The 16,142-nt window shown below is 45.4% G+C and overlaps 2 protein-coding genes across 2 annotated transcripts in view; both read right to left on the minus strand.

The window, feature by feature from the left end:
• Nucleotides 1–8,567, minus strand: part of ino80 (INO80 complex ATPase subunit) — a 29,882-nt gene extending 21,315 nt beyond the window's left edge. The window contains exons 1-19 of the mRNA XM_083688970.1: nucleotides 8,495–8,567; nucleotides 6,793–6,854; nucleotides 6,449–6,639; nucleotides 5,996–6,144; nucleotides 5,643–5,710; nucleotides 5,241–5,387; nucleotides 4,961–5,081; nucleotides 4,642–4,847; nucleotides 4,206–4,463; nucleotides 3,844–4,036; nucleotides 3,647–3,714; nucleotides 3,301–3,522; nucleotides 3,029–3,109; nucleotides 2,427–2,522; nucleotides 1,546–1,605; nucleotides 1,276–1,418; nucleotides 904–988; nucleotides 627–744; nucleotides 395–480 (exon numbers count right to left, since the gene is read on the minus strand). Coding sequence (XP_083545096.1) covers nucleotides 395–480; nucleotides 627–744; nucleotides 904–988; nucleotides 1,276–1,418; nucleotides 1,546–1,605; nucleotides 2,427–2,522; nucleotides 3,029–3,109; nucleotides 3,301–3,522; nucleotides 3,647–3,714; nucleotides 3,844–4,036; nucleotides 4,206–4,463; nucleotides 4,642–4,847; nucleotides 4,961–5,081; nucleotides 5,241–5,387; nucleotides 5,643–5,710; nucleotides 5,996–6,144; nucleotides 6,449–6,597 — 2,250 coding nt within the window. The 5' untranslated portion in view covers nucleotides 6,598–6,639; nucleotides 6,793–6,854; nucleotides 8,495–8,567. The remainder of the gene's footprint in view (nucleotides 1–394; nucleotides 481–626; nucleotides 745–903; nucleotides 989–1,275; nucleotides 1,419–1,545; nucleotides 1,606–2,426; nucleotides 2,523–3,028; nucleotides 3,110–3,300; nucleotides 3,523–3,646; nucleotides 3,715–3,843; nucleotides 4,037–4,205; nucleotides 4,464–4,641; nucleotides 4,848–4,960; nucleotides 5,082–5,240; nucleotides 5,388–5,642; nucleotides 5,711–5,995; nucleotides 6,145–6,448; nucleotides 6,640–6,792; nucleotides 6,855–8,494) is intronic.
• A 935-nt stretch (nucleotides 8,568–9,502) lies between these two features.
• vps18 (VPS18 core subunit of CORVET and HOPS complexes) lies at nucleotides 9,503–15,807 on the minus strand. Its single transcript, XM_083689086.1, has 9 exons — nucleotides 15,398–15,807; nucleotides 15,083–15,224; nucleotides 14,627–14,718; nucleotides 13,691–13,941; nucleotides 13,069–13,422; nucleotides 11,686–12,951; nucleotides 11,290–11,499; nucleotides 10,805–11,041; nucleotides 9,503–10,594 (listed from the first exon to the last, which is right to left on the minus strand). The coding sequence occupies exons 1-9, from the start codon at nucleotides 15,495–15,497 to the stop codon at nucleotides 10,298–10,300; spliced, it is 2,949 nt and encodes a 982-aa protein (XP_083545212.1). The 5' UTR covers nucleotides 15,498–15,807; the 3' UTR covers nucleotides 9,503–10,297.
• Nucleotides 15,808–16,142: the final 335 nt, after the last annotated feature.

A 16,142-nucleotide genomic window follows, 5' to 3' on the forward strand; every position in this document is an offset into this window, starting at 1 on the left:
AGAGACAGAAATGAGAAAGAGAGAGAGGACAGAAGGAGAGAGAAAGAGGCAAGCAGGAGAGCGAGTGGGAGTGAGGGAAAGTGAAAAAGACAGATGTGGGGGTGTAGTGAACCCTGTCATTCCACGGCCTCCGTATGTTTCATCACACCTCCCAAGATGTGTGTGTGTGTGTGTCCTGGATCCTACATCTGTCAAAGGGGCTCTGCCAGCACTAGCATCAGTCATAGGCTTATTATAGTGTTTCCTGTGTCATGAGGAGGAGGGAAAGAGGGATGGGTGGGGGGTGGAGAGAGAGAGAGCAGGGCTGGAAAGAGGAGGAGGAGGAGGAGGGGGGGGTTGGAGAGAAGGAATCTGGACAGAGAGAGGTAGAGAATGGAGAGGTAAAGGACAGTGCCTTGTCTGAGAGCTCGTTCTCCACGTCCTTCTTGATCCTCCTCAGCATGAACGGCTTCAGGATCATGTGCAGACGGGACAGCTGGTCTAAACACAAAACAACACAGCCAAACATTCAGTGACACATCATGCTGCTACAACAACAGACAGGAGTGAAAGCTGAAGGCTTCTTTCGTGGAAATATCTAATATGAAAGAAAAAAAAGAAACAAATCATTCTCTAGGGGGACTTACTCTCGTCGATGGCAGACTTGTTCTCAGCGTGGCTCTCGATGTCCTTGGAGAACCACTCGTTGAACTCCTCATGGGAGTCAAACAGGGTGGGCATGATGAAGTGGAGCAGGGCCCACAGCTGAGACATGGAAATAACTGTCAGCACACACACGCAGACGCCCACACACGCAGAACGCGTGCTTACACACAGGCAGGCTGGCACGCCAGCAGGCAGACACAGACACACACACACACTGACACACACAGACACACACACACACACAGACACGCCTTTCACCTCTGCCATGGTGTTCTGGATGGGCGTCCCTGTGAGCAGCAGTCTGTTCCTGCACTGGAACTGCAGGAGGATCTTCCACCGAACACTGAAAACACAGAGAAACATGATAAACACCTACACTGGCCTAAATCAACTACCATATAGCTAACACCTATGCAATCCCTTCATATCTGTGAACACTGAAGGGATACGGGTTAATAGAAGGGACTAAGAGCTGTAATGGAAATGGGTAAATATATCTGTGAATAATAATGAATACCTAAATTGGTCTTGTAACTGGTTTACAACTATCAAATCCCTGAAGTAAAAGAGACTAGGAGATGAAATGGAACTATGTCCACGTGACTTTAACCAACCATGCCACTGCTTTACCTGGTGCTGCTCTTCAGGGCCTGGGCCTCGTCCAGGACCATGTACTGCCACTTGACCCGCTGGAAATACTTCACGTCCTGAACCACCAGCTGGTAACTGGTAATCACCACATGGAAGGGAGCGTTCTGGGTGTACAGAGTTTTCTGAAGAGAGAGAAAGTGAGAGAGAGAGAGAGAGAGAGTGAGTGAGTATAACTCTATCTTGACCCGGTACCCTCCAGCTTCAAACCCATTTCATAGAAAACTTGTGATAGGGAGACCATTGGCTCACCTGGCTCCAGAACTTCCTGATCACCTTGCGGTCGTGAGGGTTCCCCCAGTATGGCAACACCTGAAAGACAAACATTAAACAGTGCTCGTACAAAGTCATACATTTATTTCCTCATCAAACATAGTTTTCCTGTACAACTGAGATGTTTATATTCACAACAATTTCAGTCAGAGAGGAACTCTGTACACAGTGACCTTTTAAAATCATTTCATCATTGTTTGGGCCAAAAAACATCTTGAACTTTGACTGAATTGTTGAAGAAAGATGTAATGCTCAAATATTTGACCATAAGTCACTCAACAAACAGTCCTTGAGATTCCATTGTTTTTGGGTCGCGTTCTCCAGCCCTCTCTTAGACAGTTATGGATTCTTATCTTCAGGTTGTGAAATATGGCCTGTTAACACCTCATTAGCAAAATAAACTGGAGTTGATTTAGTGTCTGCCACACCAGGAGAGGAAAATGCCCAAATGATGTATTTACAGTGTGTGTGCATAGCAAAAATGACTTTGCATCGTGTGAATTGCATATGAGAAGTGAGCAAGTCATAACCATACGTGTCCACACCAAGTGCCTGCCCCTCTACTGTCTACCATTAGTCCTACACTACAATACTGCCCCCTATAGGACAGTCTCAATCAGGCATCTGTGTCTTTACAGTTCGTCGACTCACACCTCTCTCTGAGTTGAGGTACATTTCCTCTCACAAATTTAAACTAGTTGAACAAAACTGTTGATTTGTGAGAAGGACTGATCGGTTCAGTGGGTTCAAAAGATAAAAAAATAAATAATAATAATAATAATAAAGAGTAAAGCTGAGTATTGAAATATTTCAAGTCCAGGTGCATCCGCTGGTAATGTCAGCAGTGAGGTCCTACTCACCTTGAATTTGGGCACAAAGCGGGTGAACTCCTGATGCCAGTTGTTGAGTGTGGAGGCAGGGGAGATGATCAGGAACGGACCCCAGATGTTGTCCTTCTGGGAAGGGACAAGAGAAGGAAGTGCACTTGGTCAGCCAACAGGACAGGTGTGTGTGTGTGTGTGAAACAGGAAACACTAGGCTTTGAGGCTTGTATATCTTCCTGTGGGATGCCCCTCTAATTCCATGGGCTCAAAGTCCCCAAATGTCATTCATTTCCTTTTTCTAAACACCTCAGGACCAGAGAGACTAACAGAGGCAGCTGGAGTGTTCCACATAATTATCATTATTCAGCAAATCAGACGATTTATTTTTGACTCATCAAAAACAAGACTGCAAATATTCCAACAGCTGCAAGCCTAGGCAGAGACTGAGGTCTCTGGGGAGGATGCAGGTGCAATAAAAAGTCATTCTCTCAGATCTTTCCCTATACCATACACACCATAGTACAATGACAATTGAGTGCTCCATGTCATTACTCTGGTTCCACAGTGTGGAAGGGATCTGGGTAAGGCCCAAAAAGGTTTAGACTGTTTCAAGACCTGTGCCCCTTGTAAGCTCTTACCTCTGCCAGATGTGCCAGCAGGGCGATGCTTTGGACAGTCTTCCCAAGCCCCATCTCATCAGCCAGGATACCGTTGATGCCCTGCAGAGAAGACAGGAAGACATGTTATTGCTTCATCAAGCTGACAGGTCATGATCGGTAAGTGAAGCGCAAGCGTACCGGAAGGCAAGTCAAAAGATGTAGAAGGGAGAGAGGGGCAGAACAAGAGAAAAGGAGGGAGTCAAGAGGAGGAGGAAAGTGGATGATTTCTGAAAGTCCTCTGCTGTACTCACCTGTTCGTAGAGGTTGGCTAGCCAGTTCATGCCTTTGAGCTGATAGCCCTTGAGTTTGCCGTTGAAGATGATAGGCTGAGGGATATCTTCCCCTGCCTGGATGGATGGGTTGGCCAGGCTGTAGCTCTCCCCAAAGCCTGACCCAGAACCAGACCCAGACACACCGGCCACATGAAGGGAGGCACAGCGACTGTCCTTAGCCTCATCGTCAAACAGGCGAGTCTAGAGGGAAAACATTTTAACATGAATAAATAGAAACAAGAGAGAGAGAGAGAGAGCGCACGTGTGTGTGTGTGTGTGTGTGTGTGTGTGTGTGTGGGGGGGGGGGTTGGGGGGATCCACTTACTCTAGCCTGGTGGATCTGGTAGGCCTCTTTGGCATTCCTCAGGGCCTGGGACTTGTAGTATTCACTATCTGTGACATCACAAGAAACAATTTGCATAGTTATCATGGTAATAACAACATCTAGGAATTACTTTACTCTCAATGTCAAACCGAATGACCTTGACACATTGTTGAGAGTCATAAACTTGAAGTTCTTACCATAGTCCTCCTGTCCGACATTGACCATTACTCCTCCACCGATGTCAATCTGCCTCTGGGACGAGGTGTCCTCCAGCTTGCTGAGGATCTCCTCCGCCCCTGGATCGTCCTCGTTGGCCTTGCCCCCCATAAAGTGGGCGTACAGCTCTGTCTGAGTGATCAGGAAATTCAGCTTACGCTGCTGACGCTTCGCCTGAGGAAGAGAGAGAGAGAGAAAAAAAGGATGTTGTCATAGTGTTATTGTAAATGTTACATAAAAGTGTAACTTCAACTGGTTTCAATTGGTGTTGACAGCCCTGCGACGGGGAAGTCCTCAACACCCACCACCGAGCCCAAGAAAACCACACGTGTGGCAAGGCTACCTCTCTCATCTCCTCGTCCAGTTTGCGTTGCTCCAGAGCCTCCTTCTCTGCCCTCTTCCTGTGCTCCTTCTCCACCTTCTCGTACTTCTTCCAGTAGAGCATCATCTCCTTGGTGAGGCGGCGGGCGCGAGGCAGCGTCTCCTTACAGTTCTTCTGGGCCTGGATGGCCGCGCGACGCACCTCACGCATACACTGGTGAGCCAGCTTTTTGGCATTGGTAATAACAAAGTTCTTGGCTGAAGCTTTCTGCTTAAACGCCTGTGGAAAAAGACAAGAGAACGTGTGTAGGTAGCAATTCACAGCAAGTAGTTACACAAGTCCTCATATCTGCAGAAAGAAAAGCTGATATCAATGGGCTTCTCAGCAACTTCTAACTACATACATGTGTAGAAGTGAACCACTGGTCAGACAAGTGGTAATTAACAAACCGGCATACCTTGGGGTTCTCCTTCTTGGCGATGGTGAGCCAGACTTTACGTCTTCTGGCATTCAGTTGCTCGATGGTCAGGTGTTTCTTCTTCAGCATGGGCAGAGGGGCATCATGGGAGAACTTAGCGAAGATCTTGGTGACGTAAGGACGTCCCTCGCCTGAGAACTCCCACTCCCCGCGTTTCTTCTTCTTCTTCACCTTCTTCAGTTTGCCTGAAAGAAGGAAAAGCAGAACTTATTAGAAATCTCTCTTACCTTTCCATGAAGTAAATTTAATCATGAAAATAAATGTTTATAACTGCATCCCCTGTGTTTGTTGCCCTTACCCTTGAATTTCTTCTCGTCTTTGATTTTCTTCTTCTTGGGGCCCAGCAGGTGGCGCTGTTGTTCATAAAAGGGGTCATGGCTGGAGAGGAGCCCTGTGCTGTAGTACTGGTACTGCTGGAGCTAGGAGAGGGTTACACATAGAGGGAGAAGTTTAGCCTACTGTAGAATGGTGGTTGTACTAGTGCTCCGATGGCTGTGTTATTATATTGTCATGACAACATGTAATTACAAGTGTGTGCGTGTGTGTGTGTGTGTGTGTGTGTGTGTGTGTGTGTGTACCTCTCGGTCTGAGTGAAACTTGCTCTGGTGGTGCCTGGTGAACTGGTGCAGTCTTAGCATGTCCTGCAGCTCCTCCCGAGACAGACAGAATTCAGAGTCCTCTGAGTCTGTGTCCGACTCTGTAGTGTCATCACTCAGAAGAATACCCTACACAAGAGGAGATGGGAGGAAGAGGAGGATGGAGACGTGGGGGAGGAAAGAGAGGAGGTGGGAAGGGGGGAAAGAGAGGAAGGATTGGAGGGAGTGGAGAAAGGAGGAGTAATAGAGGTTGAAACACTCTGATACATGACAAATTGTCCCTCAGTCACTATGCCACTAGACTCAACCGTAGATTTCTGATAATTTCAATTCTACTGCCAATATATCTAACTTAACGTGACTAAAACGGGTCCGTGGGGATACCTTGAGCCATTTCCTGCTCTTCTTCAGCTTAGAGAAGTTGTAGAGGCTGGCTTTGTCTGCCTTTTGTTCTGTGGAAAGAACAGGAAGGTTAGAGTAACCATACACTAGGCAGGGGTGGACTGTGAATAATGACAGAGGTCATAGTAGACTATGAGAGTGAAATTAATGAGAGAGAGAGAGAGAGTGAAGGGCCTGGGTGAGAGTAGGCTTACTGGCTGAGAGCTAAATGAATGGGTGAGAGTGACGACATCCGAGAGTATGGATGATTGTTATTACTGTGGATTATTGTTATTACTGTGGATTATTGTTATTACTGTGGCTAGACACAGCAGAGTATCCTCACTGAAGCCCACCTTTGCCTTGCAGCAGGGCTCCGTTGAGGGTGTCACCCTCTGTTAGCCCCTCCTCTGGGTCCAATGACTCCTCCTTCACCGTCAGGCCTGTGTGCTGATTGGACGGCCCCAGAGAGGGCCCCTCCCCCAAACCACCATCGCTGTCATCGCTGTCATTACGACGATATGACAAACATCCACACATAAGTCCCAGAGACATCCCAGCTATCCAACACATCATCTATTCCCGGCTTCTGAAATGTGCCCAGTGTCAACCCCTGAGGTACACACAGCCCATAGAAATAGAATTGTCTGAATGGATCAATTTTGAGCCCTGAGAAGGCCATGACAACTAAGAGATACCCAATATACATAACAAAAAGACACATAAGAGAGAGACATAATGATTAATGAAACATTGTTAACAGACAATATGGCCACTGGGCCACATATCAAGGAATGTGTCTAGCCTACCTGGATAGGTCTCTGTTGAAGACGGAGGCGGTCTGGTGGAGGAAGCTGTCGAGCCTCAGGGATCTCTCCAGGTGCTGAAGGTGGATAGGTTTGGCCAGCCCAGAGCTACACCCTGCCCCATCCTCCACCTCCCCCTGCCCTGACGCCATACAGGAGAGAGATGCCTTGGCCCAATGGGGCAGGTAAACTCACTGGGACAGAGAAAAAAGAGGGGGAGTGAGTGGTAAGAAAGGGAGGGAAAAGGAGACAGATGGGAGTGTTTATTATGTTCAACTTTATAGACCCCCCCCAATCATTGCAGTAATAACTGACGTTTGTACTATGTAAATATGATAGACAATCACCTTTTGAATATGGGATATCATTATCCACAATTCCAACACTGACACTCAATTCCAAGGAAAACCTGAAAGAGCAACACAAACACACAATGAGGCAAATTAGCAATCTGGGACTGCACAATGTACCAATAATAGCTGTCAAAACCAAACTATTCAGCTTATTGTCCTGTGGACAAAAAGAGTGATATCATGCTGCCAATGTCATACTGCATATCGCAAAGGGACTTGTGTGTCCTGTGTGCCCCTGGGTTAGGACTGAGCTTAGGGAAGGGGTTCTTGTGCACTTTGCCCCAAAAGCACTGCATCAACCTATGGACTGGTACAATAAAATGGTTAACTAGTTTACAATTAGGTTGACTATCTTTCCATCCTAACCGGTCCTCTCAAGCTATAATAGGCCTACATGGTTTGGAAAAATAAAACGAGAACGGAAATGCATGCTCATCAACCGACAAATTACCAAATAAGAGGCTAGACTGATATCACAATAAATGACCATTATATGATTGGTGTGATATGATGATATGTCAACAATGGAATGGTTCCAGCACTCAACAGCACACCATCGTTGGGATGTCAATAAGAGAAGCTACAGTACTTTATAGATCCCTAGGGAGTGTTGATAGGTTAGGTAAACTAGGTCTCACAATATTTCACTGATATATGACAGGTTAATAATAATGTGGTTTTATCATTATTACCTACCCTGTGGATAGGTAGTGAGTAATATACCTTCAGCACAGCTTCAAAATCTAATTATGATGATCATTTGAAGGCTATGGCTGTGTCAACATCAGACAGAGGCAATATGATAATAAAATCTAGTTTTTATAAAAGAATAATCAAGCAACAGTGTGATAGGTCTCAATATTCCATGTCAGTGCAGTGGCCAGTGACAGAGTATAGATAGAGCAGTAATCAAACAAGCTAGCTTGCATAAGATAAATGCATGTCTTGCCAATGCAGCAAGTGCCAGTAAAAACTGTCAAACAAAGTCCATGAACCAGAGACCCAACATAGCATAGCTAGGTAACTGGCTAGCTAGTAACTGCTGTGTGCAAAGCTATTTAGCTTGCGAATTAGCATCTGTCTGACTACTACTACTGTGGTAGCATTAGCAGTGGGCTCGCTAACCTTGGATGACACATACAGACGGCATGCTATTGCTAGCAAGCTAGCTACACACACGATTCAACACTAGAGAGGGTCATGTGTGCAGCTAGTATGTGGTAGCTAGCTACAGTGTTATTACACAGTAGTTACATTGGGCACTGACTGGCAAAGTGGGGTGCACGAATTTCTTTTCGGGTGAGCCTCTGCCAATTTTGACCTCATATCAGCCCTTTGTTACATTTGAATGGCTAGCTGTCATTCTTGATGTGTTTTGTCCTTGCAATAATTACCTAGCCAAGAAGTTCCCTCTCACTATTTGAATTTTTCAAAATGGGTTATGTCTCTTTAAGGCCACCGCCTCCCTGGACAATTGGTATTTTAGTAATAAAATACATTTTAGCAACGCATAGCAACTTTAGCTGTTGGTGCGAGGCCTACTAGGAATCTTCCGAATCTCTCGCCCCCTTGAATAGGCACGAGGGGAGCCTCAGAAGCCTCCCTTCTCGGATCCCCGCGTTCTAATTCTTTCTCCCTCCCGGCCATCTTCCCCCATTGCTCCCTCACCATATTTAACTTCTTAGCACTTTCTCACCTTGGCCCCGTGTCCCCGTATTCGCTCTCTCGCAGCTGCTGCCGACTCACAGTTCTCTGACTCCCAAGATGGCGGGTCTAGGCAACGAGCGAGTCTGTGAGCTTTGGGTCGACAGCAGCAGAGAGGCGGCCACTTTCTGTAACTGAGAGAGCAGGGACACGGCGCCATGGCGAGGGTAGAGCAAGGAACAGGCATACGAATCAAGTTCAGAGAGGGTGGCGATTTCCTATTCAGGTGTTTAAGGAAATACGTATGGTTGTAGATGACCACAAATATTTCATTAGGTACTTTATTACCAGGTGTGTCTAAAATATGTTGTTAGTGCATATTTGTGTGATTTATATAATGTTATCGTACGCCGTCCGATTTCTATTGGTGGAGTCTGATAAACACGAAGATTCCCGAGCTACATGTTACGTCACTCAAAGGGAAACGCGTTACAAATATCGCGAGCCTGTTACATTTTCGGGAACAATGTATCGATTGGAGCATGATTTGATATAATGTATATTATTGCCAACAGGCAGATGTGTTACAAAATAACAATTCACTACATCATCAATGATTCCCTAATCTTGGGTCCCTCGGATGCTCTACGTGTGTAATGCTTTACTTTATACAATTTCCATATATTCCCTTATATTCACTGTGACATCAGATCCTATCAAAACTCACCAACACAATGATGGTAAAAGACATATGAAAGAAATATTGATATGATAGCCATTCTGCATTGACAAGACCAGGAAAGATCTAGAATCATCAGAGTAATTCCCTATCAAGATTAGAACTAGACATCTCTCTCACTCCATACCTTGACCCATAATAAATCAAACTGAAGACTGGCTATATAAGATACCTATTACCCAATGACGATGCATGATGCCACCTGAGCTTCCTTCTTTTATCAGAGGAATTCATACGCATTCATTTATACCTAACCTATTTCTTGACGTTACTCATCATTGTCAGCACAAACATTAGAAACATGAAATAAGAGGCCCAATAGAGACTTGTAGATTGTTTATTTTCATAAACGCATGTAGCAAACATGACAATGTTACATAGACCAGACATCAGATAAGTGTAAAAACAGAAAGAAATTGCCAGCAAAAGCACTCAAGAAGGAAGTTGTTTTCATTCAGGTGAGAACTATGACAGTTGTGTACAGTATTTATTACTTACATACATAACACAACACTGTCAAAGTCACCAGCTAGTGTCTGAGTCAAGATTATAAATATGCATTCAATTTGAGAAAAAACGTCAAAGCTCATGTTCACTCTGACAAATGTGAGCATAAAGATGTGTGTACTGAGCCAGAAATTACATAGAGTGAGATTGAAGTGACCAGGGTGCGTTTGACATTGCCTCAGTGCAGTTGAAGACTTACAAAGCAAATCAAGTGTGTTAAAACAGCATGTAAGTTGATTGATTTTAGATATGAGCTCAGAAGAGAGAGCTGGCGTTCTTCTGTGTCCTCCAGTCAGCAGGCTTAGCATGGGTCTGTATAGCCATAACATTACAATCAGTCATTACTGACTATAGTACCCATAATGCAAAGCAAATGTTTATTTCACATCCACTGTTTCCCCTAGATGTTCTCAACTTAGGCCTGTGATTCAGCATCAAGCATTATCAACACCCACATTTTCTGTTAAAACCAAATCAGGCCAAAGCAGTTTAAGGCAGGGGGCAACAGACACAGGTGAGGGGGCCCACCCAGCCCAAGTAATGATTGGGAAACCCCATCTGAGACCGTGGGCCAACATGTCCATGTCAATCTCAGACTGAGAAGCCTCTTCAGAGCCAGCTTGACTTCTCCTCCTCAAACTTCTGCGGGTCGATGAACGGCTTATCGATCGACTTTATCATGAGCTCGCCGCAGTACACGCACTCGCAGGCGATGATGTCATCGATATCCGACTTGATCTGCACCCTGCTGACGCTGGTACTGGCCTTCCCGAGGCTGGCAGTGTCGCTCTCCTCCTTGGGGGCTGGTCGGTGGCGGGACTTGGAGGTCTGGGTGGCTGTAGCCAGCTTCTTCTGCAGCTCTTCCAGACGACTCTGCTTGTAGACTGACAGGTGAGGGCCGACCTCCTAGAAGGGGATGCAGAGATTTCGTTATCCCCAAATAAACAATTTGCTTTGCAGCAAGCCGTCATATACTGCACTTTTACATACTTACAACATTATGATATACTGTAAAAAATAAGTACAGAGAATAAAAAAAAATATATATTTAAAAAAAATATAGCCTCATGATAGCCTACAGTGAAATGCAGCAATAGCACCGTCCCTTTTCCCTACCTGGAAGAGGCAGTCATAGTGGAACATGTGTCCACATAGGAACAGATAAAAGGGCCGGTTGAGCAGGGGGAAGTCGCAGGCGGCGCACTTCTCCTGAGACTCCACCACACCATACTTGTTCCTCATCTCCTGGATGTCCTCGCGGATGCGTTTGGCGCTCTCGGTGGCTTCCTCCATCTCCTGCTTCAGCTCCTCAATGTGCTGGTTGTACTCCTCCAGAGAGCTGCAGATGGCCTCCTGGAATGGATAGATGGATAGATGGATGAATTCGTTAATATAAAATATAACATTGGTCACTTTATTCTACAGTTCCATTTCAGCTGGTATGTACAAACAATTTGAAGGGTAACAGTGGATACTTTTTCATACATTTCAACACAATTTTCAATTATAATTTGTGTTGTATGTTATCTTAGTACTTAGCATACTGTAGAATAAAGCATAACAAAATCCTAGCTCCTAAAAAAAAAAAAAGTGAAGAGGACCTTGAAGTGGTCGATGGTGACAAAGTCAGGGAAGAAGGGAAGGATGTCCTCTATCTTGAGCAGGTTGCAGCTAGAGAGGCAGTTCATAGCTTTCTTCACATCCTTCTCCTCCTGAACAACGTGACGGGCGATCTTCAGCCACAGCTTCTTCCTCAGCTCCTCGTCATCCTCAGGCAGGTCCGCACATGACTTGGCCAAGTCCACATCCACCTGTGTGTGAAAGCATGGGAGTGGGTGAAGGATTATAGCAAATGGCGTCTGAAGACAATAATCAGATTTAGTCATTATAATGTTGTACTTGCATTTTCTAAATTCCTGTCGCTGTAATCTGATAATATACTTCCAGTCCCCTATCAGTTACCTTTATATTTACCAAGACTAAGCCACTATACTCACTTGTAAAGCGAGATCCACAGCCTCTTCATACAACTCCATGATCTTATAGACAAGGACACAGGCCTGGAGGTAGCCATGTTCAGCACACAGTCTGAGGGCATACTTCAGGTCATAGTGGATCTCAGAGGCATGAATCCCAGCCTGTTCCAGATACCGCAGCAGAGAGTCAGGCTTGTACTTGGCATACAGGGACAGCAGGTAGTTATGGATGGCCTCTTCAGTCACAGTGAGCTGATACACACAGAACTCCATGTAGCGGATGGTCTCGCTGATCTGCTGAGTACTGCCCATCTGGCTGTAGTTCACCAGAGCTGGAATCAACTTCTTAGGGTCCAGCCGGTTCCCCATCTTGATCCAGGCATCCACCACTTTTTTGGGGATGTGCTGCATGAGAACCGGGGAGAATTTATAAAACAGCTTCTCGTCGCAGTGCTTGGATAGCACCTCTAGGGCGGCGCTGTAGTCGTCGTGCTGGCAGTGGTGGGAAATGACTCTCTCGTAGTCCTGCATGATGACTGAGAAGTAGACCATGTCGTCTACGTTGCCGTGGCTAGCCAGCAGGTCGTAGATGGTTGTACGGTTGTTATAGAGACACTCCTTGTGCTTGGCGCTACTGAGGAAGTGTCGGAACTCTTCACGCGTGTCTTGGAAGAGAGTGTTTTTACCGTCGTTGGTTTCCAACAGACCCAGGCGGTTCAGGTACAGCTCAGTCAGCCAGGTGACCAGAAGAGTAATCTGTGTCCTCTCACTTTGTTTGAGGTTGTTCAGCTTCTTCAATAAGAACTCCTTCAGGGCCTCTTCTTGCTTAGCCTCTATGAATTTAAGCGCTATCTCCTCAAAGTAGTTCTGCGTTAGCGCATAGCACTTAGCGCTTTCCAGGTAGCGTTTGTTCAGGAAGCAGTGCTCGGCTTCCTTTGCCAGCACCATGTCCATGCACTCGGGCCGGTCGCGGCAGTACTCCTTGGCCAGGTCGAACTTGTTCATGCTCATGTACATCTGCCACACATCCCTGGCCTCCCGCTGGATGTGGTAACGGAAGACGGCCTTCTCTGTGTAGATCCAAACCAGGCCACCGGCTGGGTCCTTGATCATCTTCTTGAGGGTGCCAAATTTGTCAGGGAACACATCCTCGTACACCACCTGTCCGTTCAGGGTGCAGATGGCCTTGACACGGTCAGGGAGGAGCAACAGGAAGTGGAACTGGGTCAGAACGATGGAGATGGGCTTGTTGAAGCTGAAGTCGATGTCTGTGGTGTACTCCCACACCTGACAGATTGAGAGAGAGAGAGAGAGAGAAAGAGAGAGGTTGTTTTTGTTATTGTTTTGAAGCATCAACACACACATGATAAACAGTACCAACGAGATTAACAAACAGTACAGTACCTGCACATCACTCAGGAGTGAGTCAGGCCTCACATAGTCCAGCTGGCCATACAGAACTCCATTACCCATCATCCATGCGAAGGCTTTGGGGCAGGAGCGCAGCTTGGAGGTGTAGAAGGCGATCTCGCTGTAGCCCATGTTGCATGGGAACTCCTGGAAGCTGGGCAGCAGGTCCTGGTTCTGGGTGAAGATGGAGCTGAATCCCTGCTGTTCCGAACCCTCCGCTACGCGGCCCACAAACTGGAACAGCCGTTTACGCGTTGTGGCGATGATGAAGTACTTGGACTCCAGGCCTCGTTCCACCTCCAGACAACAGACTGGAGCAGGCTTCCCATCCTCCTCCAGAGAGTGAACCTGTCTCAGGGATGGGCAGCATTTCAGTTATATATTTACTATAAGATGAGTAATAAGTAATGCACTTGTATTTCCAAAATTGTATTTTTAATTATGTAGGAATAGCGGGATACAAATGTTTGAAGTTTACAAAAAACTGAGTGTAAACAAGACTGTGCATCAACACCTCAGCATTGATTCATTTGGACTTTAAAAGCTTCCACCATTCGATACATTTATCCTTGGGATATCATGTACTTTGTCGAAATGGGTTTTGCCAACCCCTGACCTGTTTGAAGTACTGATCCGGGTTGGTGTTGAACAGGCTGCCTTCTGAGGCGGAGATCTCAGCCTCAAAGATGATGCCCTGGTTGGTGCCCACTAAGACAGGCCCAGTGTTGGTCTCAGTGCCCAGGAGCTTGTTCCAGCCCACGCTCTCTATGAGGTGGCCTCGCCAGCGTGACAGGCTGCGCACCTTCTGAGTGTTTCTGTTCAGGTAGAGGCACTCACTGGTGCTCAGGCTGATCACCAGATGAGACCCTGCAGAGAAAAGGGTGTTACTACCTTGTTATATCCAAGCAAGGTGGGAGAGAGGTTTCATAATCAGGGTGTTATTGCCATGCAATAACCATGCAATGCAAAAAGGGAAAGGATTGAATTGAATAAGTTATTATTACTTAGTAATAAGAAAGCATAACACTCGAAGGAATTTCTGGTCAATGTTTTATTACCATGTTGCCACTGTATGTCTCTAAGTATTTGATTGGTCATATTTTGTAGCTTTGTGTGTCTGCATTGTCTTAGTTATACTACTTAAAGCTGAGAGAAAGAAGGCAATAATTAAAACCAAGAGAAAGAACACAATCTTTCAGTTGGGTCTCTCGCAATGGTAATTACTGCTCATTACCATTAGTGAATTGGAGTAGGAACACAACACATAGTTAATCATTAAGTTTGGGGTAATTAGATTAACACCAGACAATGGTTTGTGTGAATACTCCCATCAATTACTGTGAATAAAAGACCAACAAAATACTGCATTATCACAGCAACTGTGATATCAAACATTCAGCCTGATCAACTGAGAGTTGACTTGAGAAATACCACCGTGAAGCTGTTATTGGAAAAGTAGCCTACATTAGTGAGGTGTTTATTGTCCATTCTCAGTGTGAACCGTCACCATGACTCATCTCCAAATGAGATGACAAATTCACACGTTCCTCACCTGTGGGGTCCAGGAACAGCTTGTGTACTCTGCTGTCATCTTTCCTCCCCAACTCAATCTGGTTGGGCTGATCTGGCTTGGCAAGGTCAATCCTGTAAGGAAAGAGGGGGGTATTGACTCTTGCAGAGGCAGTTATTTCACATACATCTAGGCTAATTGTACAATGCATAATCAAAGTCTAAAACACTGCACTTTGTGACAGACAAAACATGCACATCATCATGTGTCATGCCACGCAAAAAAAAATAGGGCTACTCCCTCTACCATCAATGTCATGTAAATCATTAACAGATCACCCTGGATAATTATCAATCATGATAAAAAACCTAATCCCATCACTTTGCAATCACAACCAGCACTATTAACACTTTCAGCCATTTAACAAAGGGGAGATGAATACAGCCTTGGTAAAAGTGGATCACTGACGGTGGTGTTGGGGATGATAATGTTGCATACCTCAGAAGTGTGTCCTTCCCTAAACTCATGCATAGCTGATTGTTGCACACTGCAAAGTGGTTGATCTTTTCAGGGGGTGAGAAATCGATCCTTTGCTTGTTGAATATCGGCTTCTCCTCCTCAAGTCTCACATTCACGAACCCTGGGTGAAATCGGAGGCCACTCTTATCATAAGCATACAGCAATGACACTCACATAGATATTCAAAGAAGCTAAATAGGTGCGAATACTGCACATACAATATCAGAGTAAATAGGAACGCGATTGAGGAACACCCTGTCAAAAGGCCTTAGCATGCATACATAGACCGAGTACCTGAGTGAGATAGCCCAATATTGGCAGCAGACATGCGGCTGTGCTGTTGCACCGAGTGCCTGGTCTGTGAGTCCTCGTATTCATCAAGAATAGAAGCCATTTCCAAAAGTGCAAATTATCTGAAGGCGAGAATAACGACCGATGCTAAAATGACAGATCATGCGATGGCATGACAGTCAACCTACTACACAGACAGACACATCCACCGCTAGCAAGCTAGCTAGCTAGCTAACTAACTATCCAGCCAGCTTTCACAAGCTAAGAGAACCCATTTACTTGTATGCGAGAAATTACTCGGAATTACGAAATCACTCTATCTACTGTACATTAAAGAACTGCAATCTGCAATTTTAGAGCGATCTAAAGGCATACACAAGATGCGAAACTTGCAGCTTCCGAACAACAAATGTACAGGGAGGACCAGTCAGGTGATGTACGAGATCATGTGATTGAGAATAGTAAGCTATCTGGAGTTTTATCATTTGGCACTGGGAGGCGCAGCTGCTCCAATTTTTTATAAAGAGAGTCCTGGCTTATTAAAGGCCGATTATACATCCAACGGTATACATGCACATTAAAATGATATACAGCCATAATTGATAGGACTACTTAGTAATTATTGTCATGACTATACATTGTTAGTTGTTCAAAATATGCAACCATTAAACAATGCATTTTTAGATTGCATTACATTATTATACATTATTTTGTTTTATAGTTGGAATTGTCCTATCAATATGCACCT

This window comes from Argentina silus (genome assembly GCF_951799395.1).
Source record: "Argentina silus genome assembly, chromosome: 17".
Taxonomy (NCBI): Eukaryota; Metazoa; Chordata; class Actinopteri; order Argentiniformes; family Argentinidae; genus Argentina; species Argentina silus.

Coding starts and splice junctions, on each gene's coding strand:
- vps18 (XM_083689086.1), bottom strand. CDS start 15,497: ATGGCTTCTATTCTTGATGAATACGAGGACTCACAGACCAGGCACTCG. Junction 13,942..14,626: donor GCTGTTCCTGGACCCCACAG/GTGAGGAACGTG, acceptor TTTTCTCTGCAG/GGTCTCATCTGGTGATCAGC. Junction 12,952..13,068: donor CACTCCTGAGTGATGTGCAG/GTACTGTACTGT, acceptor TCAATCTGTCAG/GTGTGGGAGTACACCACAGA.